Source organism: Aulonocara stuartgranti (assembly GCF_965226115.1).
Source record: "Aulonocara stuartgranti genome assembly, chromosome: 12".
Lineage (NCBI taxonomy): Eukaryota > Metazoa > Chordata > Actinopteri > Cichliformes > Cichlidae > Aulonocara > Aulonocara stuartgranti.
The window spans coordinates 36,993,976-37,016,337 of NC_138948.1; the positions used below are offsets into that span (position 1 = coordinate 36,993,976).

Below are 22,362 nucleotides of genomic sequence, written 5' to 3' on the forward strand. Positions count from 1 at the left end.
AGCAGAGTTCCAGGCACAAGGAAAATTAATGCCAAGAAGAACTGAAACGAATCTTCCAGCACCTGTTAGCGTAAACCACTTGTGAAAATCAGGACATACATTTGGGTTGGTCTGTCTTTTGAGGCTTTTCCCCCCAATTCTTTCACTTTGTCATCCATTTGTGTGTTCTTCTCTAACTCAGTTTGTTCTGCTCTTGTCTCTGTATGAGCTCAGTGAGAGCACAACATGTTTCTTCCTGACTCCTACCGCCGACTGTGAGCATAGAAACCCCACACATGACTGCTGCGAGTGTGCTTTTACAAGGGAAAGCCAATCAGAGGAAAGCTGTCTCCGAGGAAAGGGGAAGAAAGCTAAAACAGCTTGTTTCATGTAATATGACAGGTCTTCTTTAGTAAAGCCTTGACGCACATCTTGGACACACAACCAAATCCATAAGCCATTTTTGTAGTTTTATTTTATTTGAAATTTTGACAGTTTTTTAAAGTTGTAGAATAAAAATGAAATAATACTGATATTCATGAGGCTCTCCCTTGGAACTGGTAGCAGGGTACAATCTGGACAGGTCAGGTCTGTCGCAGGGCTAGACAGGCAACCATTCAGCCATTTAGAATGACCAGTTAACCCCACTCACTGCATGCCTTTGGACTGTGGAACACGTCTCGAGTAGTTGTGCGTAGAGCAGGGCAATATGACCAAAAATATTTATCACGATATACATTTGAAAATTCCACAACTTTATTAGTGCAAAAGAAAAAACCCATCAATGTATTTTCACTTAAACAAGCAGCTGTTTTTTGCATTAAAGTTATATAAAAATGTAACAGTGCAAATTCCTCGCTGACAGTTTAACCAAAAGGCGTTTCCAGTGGAAACTGGCCGACATATCCTCAGCGTAACCATGTATAATATCCACAAAACTTAAAAAGAGGTTATACACACACAATACGGTAATATTATGTTGAAGCACAGTACGTATCACTCCGCGAGGCTCCTGCCTACGATAGCCGTAATGCTCCCACAATCCATCAAGCGGTGCGGCTTCGTAGCTTAGCAAAGTCGTGCTGAAACATCTGACAGATTTTCGAGCGCCGTGTGTGGTGTAATCTATATTGGTGAATATCATGCGCCACTAGGCGGCAGTACTTACCCTTCTAGACAGGAAGTGAGGCTATGTTTGGATAGGAAGAGTAAGCTGGAAATAAAGATGGTGGTGTTCCACGTTATCGCCTAAACGAGGAGTTTTATTAAAAGAGCCCAACACAACATGGTGTCAGAAGTGCACTCGCTCTAGGCGGTGAACAGAGACAGTGGACAAAATAAACGTCAGCTTGGCGAACGGCTAGCGACGAAAATGACGGAGCAAGCAGCAGCTCTACCGGCGACTCCTGGCCCGGTTACGGCAGCTCCACCAGCGGCTACTTTCACCATCAAGCCACCGGAACCGCTCGACTTCACAAAGCCCCAAGATTGGGAGAAGTGGATCAGACGTTTCGAGCGTTTCAGAATGGCAAGTAATCTGAATGGTTCAACTGATGCTAACCAAGTGAACACATTAGTATACTGCATGGGAGACGAGGCTGACGACGTGCTAAGGGGACTAGACCTAACAGACGGGCAGCGCCAGCAGTACGATGCGGTCAGAAACGCATTTGACAGACATTTTGTCCCCAGAAAGAATGTGATTTATGAAAGAGCGAAGTTTAATAAGCGAGTACAACAGCCAGCGGAAACAGTTGACTCCTTCATAACAGCTCTATATGCTCTATATGCTGAAAACTGTGAATATGGTGAACTCCACGATGAACTTTTGAGGGATAGGCTCGTTGTGGGTCTTAAAGATTCATCACTGTCGGAGAGAATGCAGCTCAACAAAGATTTGACGCTAACCAAAGCTATCACAATGGCGAGACAATCTGAGGAAATAAAAAGACAGCAAACTGACCTCAGAGGCGAAAGCAGCACAAGCAAAACAGCCATGGACGCCGTGCATGTCAGAAAGTCACAGCCAAATAAATTCAGAAGCAGAGAGCAAAAGCAGTTCAAGCCACGAAAACCACAAATAACAAAACAAGAAAATAAAACGTGTTTTAAATGTGGAAAAACACAGATGCACCCAGCAGCACAGTGCCCAGCTAAAAATGCAGAATGCCGCAACTGCGGGAAACGTGGACACTACGGGAGAGTTTGTAGGTCTACAGCTGTGCATGAGGTGGCAGACTGTGCAGATGGACTCTTCCTGGGTGAACTGGATTCAGGAGAAGACCCGTGGCTCGCTAACATCTGCGTGAGAGGCAAAAGCATGACCTTCAAATTAGACTCGGGGGCAGATGTCACAGCTATCTCAGAAGAGACATTCAAAGACATTAAGCAGCCAAATGAGCATCTGCAAAAAGCTGAAAAGCCACTGTATGGACCAGGAGGTGCAGCACTGACCGTGCTCGGGTCCACAAAGGAGGACATTTCCTACAGTGACAGGAGCACTGCAGAGACGATCTACGTAGTCAGAAACCTGCGTGTAGCTCTCTTAAGCAGGACAGCTTCTGTGAGACTGAAATTAATTGCCCGAATGGACAATATTGACCTTGAGACGGTGAGGAAAGTGTACCCGAAGCTATGGGATGGGCTCGGGCTTGTTCAAAAACCGTACACGATTAAGCTGAAGCCCGACGCTAAACCTTATTCACTGAAAGTGCCCAGGCGTGTTCCGCTCCCACTACTGGGCAAAGTCAAAGCAGAGCTACAGAGGATGGAACAGTTGGGGGTGATCAGTCGTGTGGAGGAGCCCACAGACTGGTGTTGCGGCATGGTCGTAGCCCCTAAAAAGGACAAAGAGACAGTCCGCATCTGCGTGGACATGACACCTTTAAATGGGTCGGTGTGCCGTGAAAGATATATCCTTCCCTCTGTCGACCAAACACTAGGCATGCTCACAGGGGCGCAGTATTTCTCCAAGCTCGATGCTAACATGGGCTTTTGGCAAATACCGCTATCCAAAGAATCTGCTCTCCTCACCACGTTTATTACGCCATTTGGGAGGTACCATTTCAACCGTTTGCCATTTGGTATTTCCAGTGCACCAGAGCATTTCCAAAACATGATGGTGACAGAAGTGACAGCCGGCCTCGCGGGAGTCGTATGCCACATGGACGACATCCTGGTCTGGGGATCTACGAGAGAGGAGCACGACATGAGACTCCACGCTGTCCTCGACCGTGCAGAGAAGGCAGGCGTCACCCTGAACATGTCAAAATGTGAGTTTGGCAGAAGAGCAGTGAAATTCTTAGGATTAATTGTGTCATCTGAAGGCACGAGCCCTGACCCTGACAAAACTAGCGCGGTGCAGAAGATGAAAGAGCCAAGCACTGTGAGTGAGCTTAGGAGCTTCTTAGGAATGGTGAACCAGCTGGGGAAATTCATCCCAAACCTTTCTGAGAAAGACAAACCACTGAGAGACTTGCTTTCAACTAAAAACATGTGGTACTGGGGGCATGAGCAACAAAACGCCTTTAACAGTTTAAAACAAGAACTGTCATCTGCACCAGTGCTACAGCTCTACAACCCAAACAAACCCCAGAAGATCTCAGCAGATGCCTCTTCATACGGGTTGGGGGCAGTCTTACTACAGAAAGACAATGATGTGTGGTCACCTGTCGCGTATGCCTCGCGATCATTGACAGCCACAGAGCAGCGCTACGCTCAGCTGGAAAAAGAAGCGCTAGCGCTCACCTGGGCCTGTGAAAGATTCAGTGACTTTATTCTAGGGCTACACTTTGAGCTTGAGACCGACCATAAGCCACTAGTGAGCCTACTCGGAGGACAAGCCCTGGATTTGCTTCCACCGCGGATACAGAGATTCCGCATGCGCCTGATGAGGTATTCTTACACTATAATGCACATTCCAGGCAAAAGCCTCACCACAGCCGACACGCTGTCACGGTTGCCGTTGGCAGGCAACGTGATTCCCAGAGACAATGACCTTATGGAGGACACTGATATCTACGTTGACACAGTGTTGGAGGGCCTTCCTACTAGCAGCAAATACCTTTCAGATCTCCGTGAGCAGCTGCAGTCTGACAGCGTCTGTTCGCAAGTCATGAAGTACTGTGCAGAGGGCTGGCCGGACAGGAACCAGCTGCAGGGAGTGGTAAAGCACTACTGGTCGGAAAGAGCAGTTTTGAGTGTACACAATGGACTACTACTGAGAGGTACAAGGTTGGTCATACCTGCAAACATGCGAAACGCAGTTCTGGACAAAATACACGAGGGACACCAAGGAGTAGTCAAGTGTAGAGAACGTGCGCGACAAGCAGTGTGGTGGCCAGGCCTGAGTAACCAGATCGGTGAACTTGTCCTTAAGTGCAGGCTGTGCATTCAGGAGAGAGTTAATGTGAGGGAACCTCTTATGCCCACACGTTTACCTGAGAGGCCATGGCAGAACTTAGGAGCTGATCTGTTCACACTAAAAGACAAAAACTATCTGTTAGTAGTGGATTACTTCTCGAGATATGTCGAGATTGCTCAACTCAGTCCAACTCGTTCAGCCAATGTGATTGTGCATTTAAAGTCAATATTTGCACGCCATGGCATACCGGAAGTATTGATCACTGATAATGGGCCACAATTTGCATGTCAAGAAATGAGAGACTTTGCAAAGGACTACTGCTTTGAGCATGTTACCAGTAGTCCCAGGTACCCGCAGAGCAACGGCGAAGCGGAGAGAGGCGTCCAGACCGTCAAGAATCTCCTCAAAAAAGCTAGCGATCCATACAAGGCGTTGCTGGCATACAGAACAACAGCACTGGCAAATGGCTACAGCCCGGCTCAACTTCTCATGGGGCGCAGGCTTCGTACTACCTTGCCAATGCTTCCTGAAACCTTACAGCCCTGTCTGCCTGATTTTCAGCAGGTTAGTTGTTCGGAGAGAGAGAAACGGCTGAGACAAACCGAAAGTTTTAACAAGAGACATAGAACAAGAGAACTGGATAAACTGTTGCCAGGACAACCAGTCTGGATCACGGATGCAAGAGCACAGGGCACAGTGACAGCAGTCCACCCGACTCCACGATCGTACGTCATCAGTGGGCCCCAAGGGACAATTAGAAGGAACCGCAGTCATCTTGTGCCGATCCCACAAACAGAGGCTCAAACCGAAGCCACACAGATTCAAGCTACTCCTACCGAGACAGTTTCTGAGCCAAGCGCACCCCATACACCAGGTGTGATTAGAACCCGGTCGGGTAGGGAGGTGATTAAACCGAAAAGACTTGATCTGTGAAGCTGATTGTTTGAAAACAGAAAAGTGTGTTTCAAATGCTGAGTTGTGGTTTTGAGGGTAGCATGTTGAAGGAAAAAAATGTTTATTCTGTTACAGGTTGAAAAGAAGAAAAAGTGTTTATTCTCTTGCGGGTGGAAAAGAAGAGAGAAAGTGTTTATTCTGTTACAGGAGGAAAAGAAAAAGTGTTTATGACAATACTGACTTTATGTTTCCTGAAATGTTGGGGTATGCCTGTATTGAAAAAACTATATGCAGTTATGTTTTGTTTGAAGAACAAAAGAATGTACCAGTCTAACTTCAGTAAGGGGGATGTGGTGTAATCTATATTGGTGAATATCATGCGCCACTAGGCGGCAGTACTTACCCTTCTAGACAGGAAGTGAGGCTATGTTTGGATAGGAAGAGTAAGCTGGAAATAAAGATGGTGGTGTTCCACGTTATCGCCTAAACGAGGAGTTTTATTAAAAGAGCCCAACACAACACCGTGCACATAAAATCGTTTCGAGGTCAGTAAACACAACCAGAGTTCATACATAAGGCACACGGGATTATAAGGGGCTATGTCGACTTTCAGAAAAATCAAAGGATTGATTTTAAGTGTGTCGTATTTTCCACAAACACGGTAATAACGACGGCCTGCTAGCATGCTCTACCAAAAATAGTGCTTTGTTGTGTATCTGACGGACGAAAGCTAAACCAGTTCCACACCAGTGAAGCTGCAGCATTTTTACAAACCAGTTCTGCTTCATCGTTTCATTCAACGATCCGCTTTCGCCACCATGCTTTTTCCGACGTGTGCGTATGAAACCAAAGGCACTGCGCATGCGCGTTTTACCCATATTCTATCGCAATATTTCTTTTTTCTATCGTTGCCCAAAATTATACCGGTATTACCGTGAACGGTATGATATGACCCGGCCCTAGTTGTGCGTGTGCAAGTGAATCAGGTTCCTGGCACTGTAGGCAGGTTTCTTTCACTGTTCAGAGGTACAAGCAAGAAGAAACAATGAAAAGTCAGTGCATGAGTTTGCAACATATGACTAGTAGCATGTGCTGTATGTGTGAATGTGACCTGCTGTTGAGGAAAAACCAACAGAGACAGACACTAATCTGGATAAAACTACCGAATTAAAATAATGAATCCACCGAGATTGTGCAAGTGCACACTTGAGGGCAAGGCTGAAGTGTCAAGTCACTTAGTTATCTATATCATTGTTTTACCCTGCACATGTTAATACAGATTAGCCTTTAACTATCATGTGCAATATTGATTTTATAATTGCCAGCCGCAGCACAATGCCATGAAAAAGGATAGATTGAGAAAACAGACAGAAAGGGAACTAAGGGAAGTTGTTGATTATTAAACTGTTGCTTTGTCATCTGACAGAAATGTGCATGTTTGTATAGGTGCTGAAATAAATAGATGCATAGAAACAGAAATAAAGTCTGTAAGCAAGTACAAAGTGTCCTACCGAGTGCAATTTTTAAGTAAATACTTAGGTGCCCTGTTACGCAACTCTGTAAGTGTGACAGGTGTTAAAGTGAGGAAAAGGCAACAGCAGTTTCATTCCCATTCATTCTGGTGATAGCCTTGGTGGTGCCGAATGTTTCCACTAATGCACCACTTGCAGGTAACATGCAAAAATAGATTTTTAATCTCATTATCTCAGCAGCTGTGCAGGTGGAGAGGGAGTGTGTGAGGAAGAGAGCTGCAGAGAGAACGTGTTCATACATTAGTGTTTGGGAAGCAGGAGGGGGCACAGATCACTCCCGTCCTCTACTCCTGGGTGCTCCCATTGAAAGGACGCTTTGGTTATATAAACAAGAGGTACACGTCAAGTTGAAAATTAAATATTTGGAAGTGATATACATTTCAGTGGGTGAACCCTAGCATAAGAAAGCCGCCGATGAAGAGATAGTTATGTGCATGGAGAGCCCGCTCTCTGCACCAGAGTCTCACCTCGTCTCTCCTTCGCAGCACAACAAGCTCTAAAGCTCTATTTCTGTACGCTGCAGTTGGATCACACACCACTGATTGTTTTTTACATTTCAATAGGCTGTTAAAGTGCAATCTGCACGTTCCCTGTTTTGTTTTCTTTTCCTGCTTTACTTTGTCTGTTTGGTGCTAAGCGCTCATTACTGCAATTTTTCTCGGCACTTCTCGGAGATCAGTCAGCAAGTATCCTACTGCAGCTTCTTTCTGCTCCGCGTTTTGAAGTCATAGCTTTTGTGTGACTATTGTGACTTGTGATAATTTGTATGTCAGATGTGGCAAAAAGTTGAAAAGTCTAGCTTTGTTTAAAGGAGCAGCCAGTTAGAATTCCCAGTAGTCAGGATGGGAAATATCCCCTCATTACAGACACTGCAAACTAATTCTAATTATACAGATACTGAAATAAAAATAAATTAATGAGAGAGAAAGGTTTGCAGATTATGCTGTTTTAGCTTTTAACCAACATTTTGGTTCATATGATAATGACTGAGACAGGTTATTTCACCCATGAAGGCAAAATTCTTTGAAAAGTAAATGGATCATGTTTAGTTATAATGGGAATGATTGTCATTGTAAAACAAGAGCTTTCCATATGAAACTGTACAGCAAATGATCAGAATAATGGGCCCAGGATGAGAATATCTCAATTTAGTTTTCATTTCACATTTTGATGCAATTAACCCATTTTTTCCTTAACCCAACAAGTCCTTTTTGTGCCAGCTCACCACCGTGTGAATTCTCAGAGCCACCAGTGGCTTTGACATCAAACATCAAATTTAAAGTGAGAGCAATTGGACCTGTGACTTAGCATTGAAGTAATATGAAAGCGTAGACAAATGCATGTTATCTGAGGCTGCTGTGACTTAAGTAGTCAGTGTTGGGAAGGTTACTTTTAAAATGTAATCCACTACAGAATACATGCCTCAAAATGTATTTTGTAACGTATTCCGTTACGTTACTCAATGAGAGTATGTAGCGTCCAGTCGAACTGAGAAGGCCAGAACTGATGGTTTTTGAATAACCTTTATTATTATTATTACCGGGCGATCGTGGCTCAAAGAGTTGGCAGTTTGTCTTGTAACCGCAAGGTTGCCGGTTCGAGCCCCGGCTCGGACAGTCTCGCTCGTTGTGTCCTTGGGCAAGACACTTCACCTGCTGCCTACTGGTGTTGGCCAGAGGGGCCGATGGTGCGATATGGCAGCCTCGCTTCTGTCAGTCTGCCCCAGGGCAGCTGTGGCTACAACTGTAGCTGCCTCCACCAGTGTGTGAATGTGAGAGTGAATGAATAGTGGAAATGTAAAGCGCTTTGAGGGCCCCGAAAAAGCGCTATATAAATGCAATCCTTATTATTATTCCTTGCCGTGTATCAGACAACGAACCAACGTAAGAGGTAGACAAACAAATAAAACAATTACCATGTTATTCATGTGACACCATTTTAACCGCTCATTCACTCATTCATCTAACCGTTTTCTATTAAACTATACAATACATATTATGGGTTTCAGATTGCTCAAATTAAATCATGCACATTACAAACCTTGTTCCCCTGTTGACTGTAGCTAGAACTATTCGTTTTTGTACAATTTAACCATGTTTTTCTCTCCCTTTTCTCTGTTAGCAATAGTTTACCGTTTTCTTGCGTCTTTTTTGTACATCAAGCTAGTTACCGTTAGCAAGACGTAACCTCTAGTCTTCTCTGTCTTAATTTCAGGTTTTCACCATGTGTTCTAGATAGTTCAGGAGATTAACTCGACCAAGCAGTCCACTTTCGGGTACTGATTAAAATACCAGAATAGGGAGGATGGTGTAGGTTTAAGTTTATTAGATTGATACATATATACCAACAAGACAGTGTGCATCACTGTGACAACAGCGTTTGTTTTCATTCAAAGGCTTTATGGTTTTTCCTATCATACCTGGTGGGCCGGTCTCTAGTCAAAATGCCCGGGCCGATTTTTTGTCCCAGTCCAGCCCTGACAGTGGTACATGTATTCCGTTACTCTTGAACACTGTAAGTAGTAGAACAGGTCATCTACCAGTAGAATCGTCAGTGGATCAATTCCTGACTCCCGCAGTCCGCATACTGAAGTATTCTTGGACAATGTTCTGATTCCTGAGTTCAAGGGTGTGTGAACACTAAGAAATCCTTAGGATGAAAGTACTATATGACGTCCATAAGCAGTGTGTAATAGGTGAATGAGACTTGTAGTCAGGCGCGATTTTAGCCCATTAAATGGGCTAAAATCGCCCCCAAAGATTTCTTAATTTTTTGATAATATTTGCTGTTTGTGTGACACACTACTGAAAATATAAAAAGTATACAGTACTTGGTTGAGACGTAACACTTTAGCAACAAAATTATAGATAACCCCCCCTCCCAAAATGGTTTGTTCCAGCTCGCCTCTCCCCTGCTCTGGCTCTAGCGCTCTTGCTGCCAGAGCGATGGTGGCTGAGACATATTAGCTGCATTTAACCTTCAGTTACTCTTCATATAGTTGGTAGGAGTCAGACCATGTTTCTTTTTAGCTGAAAAACATTACACCAGGTAACCTGCAGTGTTGAAAACATGTTTTCCGACGATGTTTGCTACCCTACAATCCGTCCTGCTCTGTAGTAAAATCAGCTACATTTGACTGTCCTGTTGCTCCCATTGAAATGTATACAGCCTATTTAAAATCTAAAACTTAAAATTGTCCACAGCCTGCTGTTGTTACCACTGTCCTGCTTGAAATGGATACTAACTGACTGAATGCCCATTAACCTTAGAACACCTGGTGTGTGTGTGTGTGTGTGTGTGTGTGTGTGTGTGTGTGTGTGTGTGTGTGTGTGTGTGTGTGTACAGATAGACAGCCAGGTTCATAATGGATATGAGGAAGTTTTTTCAAAAAAAGGAGCCACATTCAGGTAAAAGTGTAAAATCAAGACTAATGTTGGATCAGTGTTTCAATGTTTATATCTTTTATTACATGTTCGTGTGGTTTGGTTATTTGCCTTTTGGTTGAAAATACACGAGAGGGGACTTTTTGTTAGTGATCTTAATAGAGTTTTTTTCATATTAATGTAATTTTTCATCTAATTGAATACAATCTATTTGTGTATGATTGTCAGTCGAAAGAGGGAACGTGAGGAGAAAGTACAAGGTCAGGAAGAACCAGGTAAGCAAACAGACAGGGAGCAGTGACGGGCACAACAGAAACTGTTAAACTGACAAAGAGGAAAAAACCTGATTTTACTCACAATCTGGAAGTTGTGTTCTCCCGATATTAAAGCTGCTAAACAGAATCTGCTGAACAAACTGGGTTGAAACATTTTGACCCTCTTTAACAACATTCCAACATAACATTATCATTGATTGGGGAGATTAAAATTAATGATATATTTTTATGTGGTTCAGCCACAACTCAAAACCTCAGCCAGTAATAGGTCGGCCAACTTTTGGACCGTCCAGTTGTCTGTATGACTGCTGCAGTACGTGCATCACATGTGCTCACTATCAGAAAGAGCCAAACAGCCCTGGTGGAGTGAGGAGCTGTAAAGAGAAGTAGAAGCTCTGTTTCTAAAAATGTTTTAAGCTTGTTTCAAAGATTCTGTACAGCAGCTTTAAATGTTTTCCAAAAGCACACATACACTTATCAGTGTTTCTCACACTTTTTACAGTGTGGACCACCTGATAAAATGTCAAGCTGTCCTAAGGACCACTATGAAAGCATGAAACTCATAAATCTTACAACACAAAATTATTATTATTAAATTAGTAAAATTAGTATCTGCAGTAAAGATTTTTTCATACATTGTAGACATTCTACCACAGGCAAAGTTGCCTCCAGTTTAATATTTTTTATTAATATTTTGTTATAATTTATTTGTAATAATTTATTCTGTTTTGGGAGTGTTTTTATGTATCTGTGTTATATTATACACACACATTAAAAGTGAATCTCTGTCCAAAAAATGCACTCAGTTTACTTTTTACTCACTATGAGCATCGTTCATTATTCTCCCAGTAATTAAGGTTAGGATTTTTTCTATTCCAATCCATTCTTCTTTAGCAGCATTTAAATAAACTTTATCAGATTTGATGGTTTTGTTACACTTTTCAAAAAAGTGTTTTGCTTTTCTTTCACAAATGTGGATTAAATTGTGTTAAAATGTACAAAACAGTGATGTCATGTTTTGAGACGAGGACCCAGGCACAGAGAGACTTGATGAATTTAAGAATCTTATGATTTAATAAAGAAATTTGCAGACTTGCACAGAGATGGTAAAATTATGATGACTGATAACGGAGACGAAGACAACAGACAATGAGGACAGGGAGGAACAGGGGTTTAAATGCACCAAGGAGACAGTCAGAGACAACTCGGGACAACGTTTAAGGATGCAGGGACGGACAGAGACAGGTTTATCTTGCCTGGCTGGGCAGGTCTCTGGGTGCTCAGCACCCTCAAAGCTCTGATCCTAGAATCGCCCCTGCTTGTAGTAACAAAGTCCTCAACCGAGTAAAAAGATGCTATGTAAGTATTTGTCCATTTTCCATTTTATCAGACTTGTCCGATAATATATTAACACTTCAAGTAAATGTACCATATTTGACCCAAAATGTGTCCACTCCTGAATTTAATGTGGCTCAGACAGCACGGTGCTAATCTTCTTGGATTGTCAGCACGATCACTTATTTTGCTACCCTGCTGTTAAGTCCAAAACAAAGGGTTGGTTGACCTTTTTCATAACTTTGATGGTGAACAATTGCAGTCACAGAAATCACAGAAACATGTAAAAAGTAGTAAATGTATGAAACACAACATCTGTGCTAATGAAAATAATGCTTGCATGCTAGCATAATACCATTTCACTCTGAAAAAAAAACCTTAAGAGCTTCATCAGCTTGGCACTGGAGCAATAAGGTGCTGCTGGTGCACGCTTTTAAAAGGGCAGCTATTTGTAAGCTCTGGTGACAATTTCGTACAGCGGGTCATTACTGATGATGAGGCTTAATAGAAACCCTATGTTTCAAAAAGAAAAAACAAGAGGGGGGGGGGGGGGGGGTGCTGTTATGTCACATTTCATAGAGCCTTTAGGGAAGCTTAAATTCTTCGGTGACGAAGGAAATGATAGTCAATATTAAAAAATAGAAGGAAAAAGCTAGTTATTAGACTTCTAGATTTACCCATTACTCAGAGCAAGCAAGGCAAAGTGTACACTCCAAAAAAAAAGCATTTTAAACTATGTATGCACACTAAAAGCTAAGGAAGTCAAGGGTCAAAACTTTGGAGTTCCTAAAATATCCTTATGAATTCTGGACGTTTGTTTATAAAGGGTGTATTTCTCATAAAAGACATTGCAAATAACAGAGACATTTGAAAGCAGGACATCTTTCATTTGACATGCAGAAACACCGGCACAGGTCCTTCTGTCTGCATTGATCAACCACACAGAAGAAAAGAGAAGACAAAAAGGGGTGCTTATGCATCAGTGGAACAGAATAATACTACTTAACAATAGCCACCTCTGCAGATACAGCTGCTGTCTAAAAAGCTTGCACAGCATAGCAGAGGGTAAATAGGAACTGGAGAGTCTGGTGTGAATCGATAAAAGCCATCAAACACCTGAGGGGTCCCCCAATTTTTGCTCAAACCACTCCACCCCCTGGGCAGGAGGAAACAATGGCGGGGCATCAATACCTGCAATTGGGAAAAGGCAGGGCAGGAGACAGCGGGCGAACCACACAAGTGGGTCACCTCTCCACCAGACAGCAAATGGGCGTGCAATCGTTTGCATCAATTCAGTCCAGTGGGAGATTAAGGACAGGATGGGAAGGGGGTGCCATTAGGAGTGCATTGGTATAGAAGGTGGGTGATGGTGAGAAAGAAGGGGTGTGGAGGTTTTTAAAGCAGGTAGATATGGAGGCTCAGGGGGATATAGGTGTTTTCAATTACCCACAAATTCACAGCAATTTCCTCTTCTTTCTGACCACACCTCCCACTGCGAGGCTGATGGGAGTCCTGAACAAAGAGGCGTGAAGATCGGGATTGTTTGACTGCAGGTTGGTGGGGAGGAGCGGGAGGAGGTCGTTTTTCGTCCGTCTGCCTTGTTCAACCTTTCTCTGTCACCTTGGAGCCTTTTTTCCCCACTGGTTAGAAACTTAAAAGTGCACTTCTACTTCCGTGTAGATGTTGATAAGCCACTTCCTGAGAGTGAGAAATACTCTTGTGCCCTTAAAAGATAACAGGCAAATACACACACACACACACACACACACACACACACACACACACACACACACCTAAAAACTGCATTGTTCCTTTCAGCAGGACACAACTTTGCTGTATCTGCTCAAATGTACACCTCATCTTACTGATTAGTTATCTTGAGTAATCAGTTACCTTCACTTAAGGTCTCCTCAGCAGCTATACACAATGTACATAATGTTTTGGAATAATAGCAGATAATTTGTCTTTGTTTTATTTATGTTATATAATGGTAGTAATAGTAATAATTTATTATTACTGAAATTATTGTTGTTGTTGTTTGTTTTACTGACAAAAATGACTCAGGAGGGACAAATATCAGAGAAATTCAGTCATTATAAGGATTACAAGAAATACAAACAAGATGTTGTTCAGCCAGGTCTGGATGAGCAGCGAGGCCTCTCTGTAGTTTATTAGTACAGTGCCCATAAAACCCCAGCCCAAATATCACAGACATCCAAAGAAGTTTGTACAGAAACTAAAGCAGAACCTGTTCAAAGCTAGAAAAGAAGACAACTGTAAATTAATATTTGGGAGAATCTTTGTTTAGAAAAAGGATTTATAGAAAGAGTGAAGGATTTAAACTGAAGTGTCTAACAGATACAAAATCTTAACATTAACACATTACCTTTATGCCTTGCCATGACCACATTAAACATAAAACCCATCTTTAATACACACATCTTACGAAAAACACATTTAACAGCACTGTTTCAGCCCTGAATTAATTTAGAGACTTTTTATAAGGTGGAGAAATAGTATTTAGAAAACCCTCCCAACCCACCTCCTGCGTTGCGTGCTTCTAGGAGGTCTTTGTTTTTAGTGTTTTTCTTACACTTTTGGTGTCTTGATACATGCAGTGATTCTGTGGTACATGCTGAGCTGTCAGAGTCGGATTTTAACTCGAGGACCTGACACTGACATGGACCAGATGATAAATCCTTTATCGTTGACATTTTAAATAGTTTAGTTTTTGATTATACTTGACATAAAATTACCTGGCATTTTGGCTCACTAGCAAAATGTACTCGCAGAATGCTAACACTGCTAATGTGGCAACAGTGGCAAACATTTCACCTGGTTCACAGCAGGGTGCTAGTGTTGTATGTCAGCTGCATTTTGCAAAAAAAACAAAAAACAAAACAGGAAAAAGAAAAATGCTCAGCGGAGTCAAATGGCAACAAAGTCACAGCGTGTTTCCTGTTAACTTTGCAGCTTCCTTTCAAGTTCAACTATGTCGGCAAACCTAAAACCTTTCTGCAGGAGAGGGGAAGTGCCCCAGCTTGCAGATGTTGCCACATGAGCATATGAGAGGCCTGATAGGAGCCTCTATCAGCCATGTGACTTCCTTTCTTCCTGGCTCAGCAATGGGCAACAACTATGTAACCATTTACCCACTCACTCTAGATAGCATATCAGAAGTAGTGTGTGTGTGAGGGAGGGGGGATCAAGTCACACATGCAAGCCAATTAACTCTCTAACTCTCTTCACCCATTCTCTGACCTGATGTATTTAATACGTATTTGAATGCAAACATTTAAATTTCACTGAAGGAAATGTGTTTAAATTGTGGGCGATTCCCCGTGAGAGCTCTCCCATGAGCTGAGATTCAAGCTAAAGCTACATTGTCCTAAATTTGCTCTCCTTTCATGAAATGGCTTTAAGCACCACACAGGGCTCAATTAAACGCCGTGTATGCCAGTTATGTTGGTTGTTAATATACTGATTTATAGTGGAGCAAAGACATGATCAAGTGGTACTATTAAAGGTACTGTGCTCTATGGCCATCTGGCGGATCTCTCTCTGAAACACACACACACACACACACACACACACACACACACACACACACACACACACACAATGGTAAATGAGGGGTAGTTTGACTAGTGATACACGAGTGCTCCCGTGTGGTGAAAAACAAGCATGGCTGCACTCGTTAAAGGGATAGTCCACACAGTTATTAGTTTTATTTTCACTGAAGAAAACATGAATTGTTCAAATTCAAATCAAAAACTCTGCACACCTAAATCAATGGCATGTACACAGAAGGAAAACTATTTGTGGAAATGTGGTATAACTTCCACACACTGTCCCGCTCACTGTTATTTTAATTCATTTGCAACATTTCGGTCTGTACGACCTTCATCAGTAACCATTTCTATTTAAGAACACTTTCTTACATAATTTCTTAAAATATGGATGAAAATGAATGTTACAGTACATCCATACAGCCATGCAACTCTTCTTCATGCTGGTTGTGTTGAAAAACTAATTTTAGTTAGGTTTTGTTTTTGTTTTGTTTTTGGGGGCTTCCTCAATTGTTGATTCTAAAGTGTCCACAGGTGTAAACGTGAGTGTGAATGTCTGTGTCTCTGTGTTCGCTCTGTGACAGACTCGTTATGCCCCCCGTGTACAGCGTGGGCCAGATGTGTGTTATAAGGACTGCAAAACATGTGTCACAATGTAGCACAGATTACTCTGAGATGTGGCTGCTGTTACATGGTATGTTCATGCACAGCAAGTAGAAGTTCAAGTACCTTCACAATGAACTTAGTGTCAAAACAAGAAACTTTCAATGCTAAAAAGAAAAAAGGAACTTTCATATTCCTGCAAAGCATTCTGCTTATACAGACAAAAAGCTCTCTGCATCATGGCATGGCTTCTGATTGTTTGCTGTAAAGTGTGTGTGCTCTTCTCTGTGTGCTTTATTGAGCATATTTAGTTGTGTTGGAATGGCGATGTGTTTCAGCAAGCTGTAATTGTGCTAAGGTCGGTGTCAGTTTCCAACTAGAGCTCTATATTTCGCTGGTAAGGGGACTGTGTGACACTATGTGACTGCAGCACATATTGTCTTGAGGACCTTAGCACTGCTTCACCTGCTGATATTTTTTTGAGTAGAAGGTAAGTTATAGATACTAAAAAAAATTAATTAATCAATAAGAATGTTCTTTTTTTTCCTTTCTTTTCTGTGCTCGTTTGACATTGACAGCATCCCTGCTCTCCCAAGCCAGACTGATGGGATTGAGGAATGTAGTACTGCTTGTTGTATATTGAAGCTATGTGTCAGTCAGAGGTGCCAGAGGTCAGACTGAGCGTCAACAGTCCTGACCGTCTGGTTAGAGAAGCTTTTCTAATGACTTATGATTACATAGACTAACCAGTGGCGGTGCAGATGGAACCATGGGTCCAGTCCCCACAGCCTGCACTGCAGCCATGCACCATGCTGGCAACGAGCTCCTTACTCCCTTCCCCATCTTCCAGGATGTGACAGAGAACACAGCCTGCCTGATCCTCATATGTATCCTGGACGAGCACTTCCTTCCCCCTACACCTGGAACAAAGCGCCGGGACCTGGCCTGGAGCACCGTACTGAGCACTGTACTGTCTGTACATGTGCTAGCTGGCCAGATGGCCATACACTGTCATGACAGTGGCGATGGTGATGGCACAGCCCGTGGGATGTTCAAGGCTTGGGAAATCTTTTTGTAGCCTAAGCCTGCTGTAAATTTCTCAGTAACTTTATCCCTTCATGGTGTTGTTGCTCCCAATATTCTCTTAGACAACCTCTGAGGCCGTCACAGAGCAGCTGTATTTGTACTGACATTAGATTACACACAGGTGCACTCTATTTAGTCATTAGCACTCATCAGGCAACGTCTATGTGCAACTGACTGCACTCAGACCAAAGGTGGCTGAATAATTATGCACACCCCACTTTGCAGTTGTTTATTTGTAACAAATGTTTGGAATCATGTATGATTTTCGTTCCACTTCTCACATGTGCACCACTTTGTGTTGGTCTTTCACCTGGAATTCCAATAAGATTGATTCATGTTTGTGGCTGTAATGTGACAAAATGTGGGAAAGTTCAAGGGGGCCGAATACTTTTGCAAGCCACTGTAGTTTAGCTGTCGTACAATAGTGCAAAACTTGAGCCTCATGTCTAGAGCATTTCTCCTTCACTTGCCTGTTTACAGAATCTCTGTGTTTATACACCACTTTGCATTTATTCATTACTTTTTAATAATCTCTGGCTCTCTTCCACAGTGTGTCATTTGTTCTGGCTCCTTCCCCCTCACCCCCAATTGGTCGTGGCAGATGGTTAGCTTTCTTTCTGTTCAAAGGGAGTTTTTCCTTCCTACTGTGAACAAGTGCTTCGTCATAGGGGTTGTCTGACTATTGGGTTATAATATAAAGTGTTTAATAACTTAAACTGCCCTTTATGTAACCTAACACTGCAGCCACTGTGCACCGCTCCAATAGTGCATTACTGTAAATGCAAAACAGTACTGAAAGCTAACCTGTTTATCCTTTGAATAAGCTTCCTGTTATTTCATTGAACATTTGTTATTATACCTCAGTATGTTTTCACAACATGAAAAAATCACAAATTTCTATCTTCTACAGATCTAGCATCTCATTTAAAAAATTAGACAATTTATGTAAGTTTTTAAATTTCTAGTTTGTAAAATGTTCCTGAGCTGTCCTTACCTTTAAATGATAACATCTCTTCTTCCTCTCCTATTTTCTCTTTCTTACATCTTTATCCATCTCTGACTGTGATTTCACATTCTTTATAGTAACTCTAGATATGGCAGTAACTGGATACAGCGACCAGCTGTACCAAAAATGTTGTGTAAAATGATGCCTAAAACATATGTTTGGCCCTTTAATCAAAGATTTAAAGATGTATGCACCAATTTGCATTTAATCATTACTTGTTATTGATCTCTGGCTCTCTCATACAGTGTGCTTTGGTCGTGTCTCACTTCCCTCACTGCCCCTGTGCTGGAGGTTTCTTCCTGTTCAAAGGGAGTTTTTCCTTTTTTATTAGAATTTGGGTTTTATTCTGCTCTGTGATGACTAATCTTGAGGCCATGGGGAACAACCCATTAGAAGAGTCTTATCTCATGTTCCCACATACCACACATGTGCTTATGTCCAGATTGTCCCAGTGAATTCAGGTTGTTTCTGCTACAGCCTTGGTGAAAGCAAAGTCAAAACAGCAGTAAAACATTTAGAGGACTCAGTCTATGTTATGTCCTTGGGACAGCTGTTTAACGCTATCCTCTGTGTAAAGGCTAATCGTTAGACTCTATATGAACACGGAGATCCACCCACTAAAAATGAAAAGAAAAAGGTTACAAACATAGTTTATCAAAAAAAAACAAAACAAAAAAAACACTTCAAAGTAAAGTAAAATAACGTTTTTCAGGCCTGATTCAGATGAAGCTAATTTCAGGTTTTCAGGTGACTTGTATTCTTAACTGCCTTCGTCGTTTTTGGATTCTGTTGAGATTGCCTTACATTTGGTTGATTTCCATGTGAAGTTGCCAGAAACAGATTCATTTGCCTCTGAGGCTGGGGGTTTGTGCACAGATGAAGGCTGTGCATTTGAAACAGGTGCCTTTAAAAATAGTTTATATTGGCAGCCCATATTATATTACAGTATTTAACTTAAACACTTCCTTTTTCCTCCCTGATAGTGTGGGTTTGTGTATCACTTTTTGGAAAAGCAGGACCTGGTTTGCCAGCTGGACAAGGTTCCACCTACATTTTATGGAAGAGAATGTCTTAGCCAACACTGCCCCCTACTGACTTAAAAAAAAAAAAAACCTACACAAGTACATCAATAAAGTATTTAGTGCTTCTTGTGAATTTCTCACAAGTGATATTTTTCACATTAATGTAGACAGCACAGCTATTTCGGCAGAGATAGCACTTTCTGCAACTGGTGAGACTTGGAAAATGCAAATTAATAGTGAAACTGCTCATCATGATCTGTTAGTTGCATTTTTTAAGCCCATTTGAAGATTATATTCAGTTTAAGAGCCAGCTTTCATCAAAAATACTGTATAAACTAAGCTAGTTAAAATTATTTGTGTACTGTTGCACTGACTACAGTGTTGTCAAGAAACTACACTTTATATACAGTGTAGAGCATCTGCAAATATTAAGTTAGTTAGGAAAAGAAAAAGAAACGTGAAATATGTCTTTTAAGTTTTATTCAGAACAATGACAAGACACAACAAGACAGGAGAACACCTCAGTGAACTGAACAGACAACTGGGAAACAGACTTAACAGCTGTGCAACAGTAAACTTAAGCCAGGTCCTCTTCACCTTCCTCCTCAAACTCGCCCTCCTCCTCGGCAGTAGCATCCTGGTACTGCTGGTACTCTGACACCAGGTCGTTCATGTTGCTTTCTGCCTCAGTGAACTCCATCTCATCCATACCCTCACCAGTGTACCAGTGAAGGAAAGCTTTACGCCTGAACATGGCAGTGAACTGCTCGGAGATGCGCTTGAACAGCTCTTGGATTGCCGTGCTATTACCAATGAAGGTGGCCGCCATCTTGAGACCTCTGGGAGGAATGTCGCAGACTGCAGTCTTGACGTTGTTGGGGATCCATTCGACGAAGTAGCTGCTGTTCTTGTTCTGCACGTTCAGCATCTGCTCGTCGACCTCCTTCATGGACATGCGCCCACGGAAGATGGCAGCCACCGTCAGATAACGACCATGACGTGGGTCACAGGCAGCCATCATGTTCTTGGCATCGAACATCTGCTGGGTGAGCTCTGGTACAGTGAGTGATCTGTACTGCTGGCTACCCCTGCTTGTGAGAGGAGCAAAGCCTGGCATGAAGAAGTGCAGACGAGGGAATGGCACCATGTTTACAGCCAGCTTGCGAAGGTCAGCATTGAGCTGTCCAGGGAACCTGAGGCACGTGGTGACGCCACTCATAGTTGCAGAGACCAAATGGTTGAGGTCACCATACGAAGGGGTTGTGAGTTTAAGGGTGCGGAAGCAGATGTCATAGAGGGCCTCGTTGTCGATGCAGTAGGTCTCATCTGTGTTTTCTACAAGCTGATGAACTGATAATGTGGCATTGTAGGGCTCAACAACTGTGTCTGATACTTTTGGGGAAGGCACCACGCTGAAGGTGTTCATAATGCGGTCAGGATACTCTTCACGGATCTTGCTGATGAGCAGTGTGCCCATACCAGATCCCGTACCGCCACCCAGGGAATGTGTGAGCTGAAAGCCCTGCAGGCAGTCGCAGCTCTCTGCCTCCTTCCTCACTACATCCAGGACAGAGTCCACCAGCTCTGCACCTTCTGTGTAGTGACCCTTGGCCCAGTTGTTACCAGCACCGCTCTGGCCTGCATAAACAAATCCAGACTAAACTTAGTAACCATAGTGCAACGTAATTTAGAAATTTTGACATAATATAATGCAACTTACCAAAAACAAAGTTGTCTGGTCTAAAGACTTGGCCGAAAGGACCAGACCTCACAGAGTCCATGGTGCCTGGCTCCAGATCCACAAGGACAGCACGGGGCACATATTTGCCACCTAATTATTAAAATAAATAAATAAAAGTCCAGTTAAATATCAGTAAACCCACATACAGCCCTAGGCCCAGGTGTATGGATGATGTACTTACCTGATGCTTCATTGTAGTAGACATTGATCCTGTCCAGCTGCAGGTCACTGTCACCATGGTAAGTGCCAGTTGGGTCAATGCCATGCTCATCACTGATCACCTCCCAAAACTAAAATAAATACAAATAAAAGGCAAAAATGAGGGAGCAATAAAAAAAAGTGACTTAATAGAGCAATCTCATCCTGGTCTATTGTTCTTTTAAGAGGCACACTACACTATATTTAACATTCTGTGGTTTTGATGTTGCAGTAATGTGATTTAGGGTTACATTTACAAATCATAAACATGGATGAAGCCACGCGCCTGATTCTTGACGTTCAGTTTAAAATGGTCGACAAGTTCCCGCCGTTCTGCCATAGGCGCGCGCGGTCTCATACGCCATTGGCTGCTATGGTTATGAATTCGAACATTCCTTGCTACGTCACTAACCGCCCACTACAGGCAAAAAGCCGGGCTGCAGCAAAAGCACGAAGTAGGCCGCACGAAGCCGGTAACTGCAATTAAATAAAATAAATAAAAATAATCCGACTTATGTGACAAAATGTTTAAAATTATAGTTTAACCCACAAACCCAGCAATCTTTTAGTCTATAGGGCTGTTTTACTTAAGGCTTTGCGTATTCAGTCGACAATCCTTAGCTTTACTTCCCTTTTTTCCGCAGTGCAGCATACACCAAGAGAACAATGGCCAAGTTCAGTTTCCGTCAATTCGACGTAAAAACGTTAATTAGAGTTACCATTCAGTTTAATCAGCAATTTTCTTTGATCTAAGTAACAAAAACAAAGGGTTGCGGGGAAATCTTTAAACTGTTGAACATTACATTTATTTTTCCATTTTATTTAATTAGACGTCGATATATTACGGTCCTACAAAGTTCTCAAAATATAGTTATGTCTATAGTTTACTAATTTCTTAGCCAACATTTAAGTAGGACACGTTGATATTCCCAGGGTGTGGCTTCTGGGACGTAACGAGCACAATGCACAGGCTTCTGGTGCAAAGAACACGTTGATCGTAAATAATGCAACTTAATAACGTCCTGAAATGACACATATTGTCACTAACCTTGGCACCAATCTGGTTTCCACACTGGCCGGCCTGAAGATGGACAATTTCCCTCATATTTACTGGAGTTAGCGTACGACTTACAACGACAGACTTTGGTTCACTTGAAGTGCGTACCGAATGCCTCAACGCTTTACTTTATACGTCCAGGAAACGCCCTCAAGGCGTCAACGCAAGTGCCTATTGGCTTATAAGCGAACACTTCCTTTATAGACACAAATGTAAACCAATCAAAGGTTCATGTGCTAATCTCTGATTGGTCTAACCGGTCTGCCTATCATTTTCATCTCAAACCTATGAACTAATGTCTAATCTGTAGACGTTGACC

General features: G+C 42.4%; 1 protein-coding gene across 1 annotated transcript; it reads right to left on the reverse strand.

Annotated features, from left to right (window-relative positions):
• Positions 1 to 19,510: 19,510 nt before the first annotated feature.
• tubb2b (tubulin, beta 2b) lies at positions 19,511 to 22,170 on the reverse strand. Its single transcript, XM_082553525.1, has 4 exons — positions 22,035 to 22,170; positions 20,970 to 21,078; positions 20,768 to 20,878; positions 19,511 to 20,685 (listed from the first exon to the last, which is right to left on the reverse strand). The coding sequence occupies exons 1-4, from the start codon at positions 22,089 to 22,091 to the stop codon at positions 19,625 to 19,627; spliced, it is 1,338 nt and encodes a 445-aa protein (XP_082409651.1). The 5' UTR covers positions 22,092 to 22,170; the 3' UTR covers positions 19,511 to 19,624.
• Between the last annotated feature and the right edge of the window lie 192 nt (positions 22,171 to 22,362).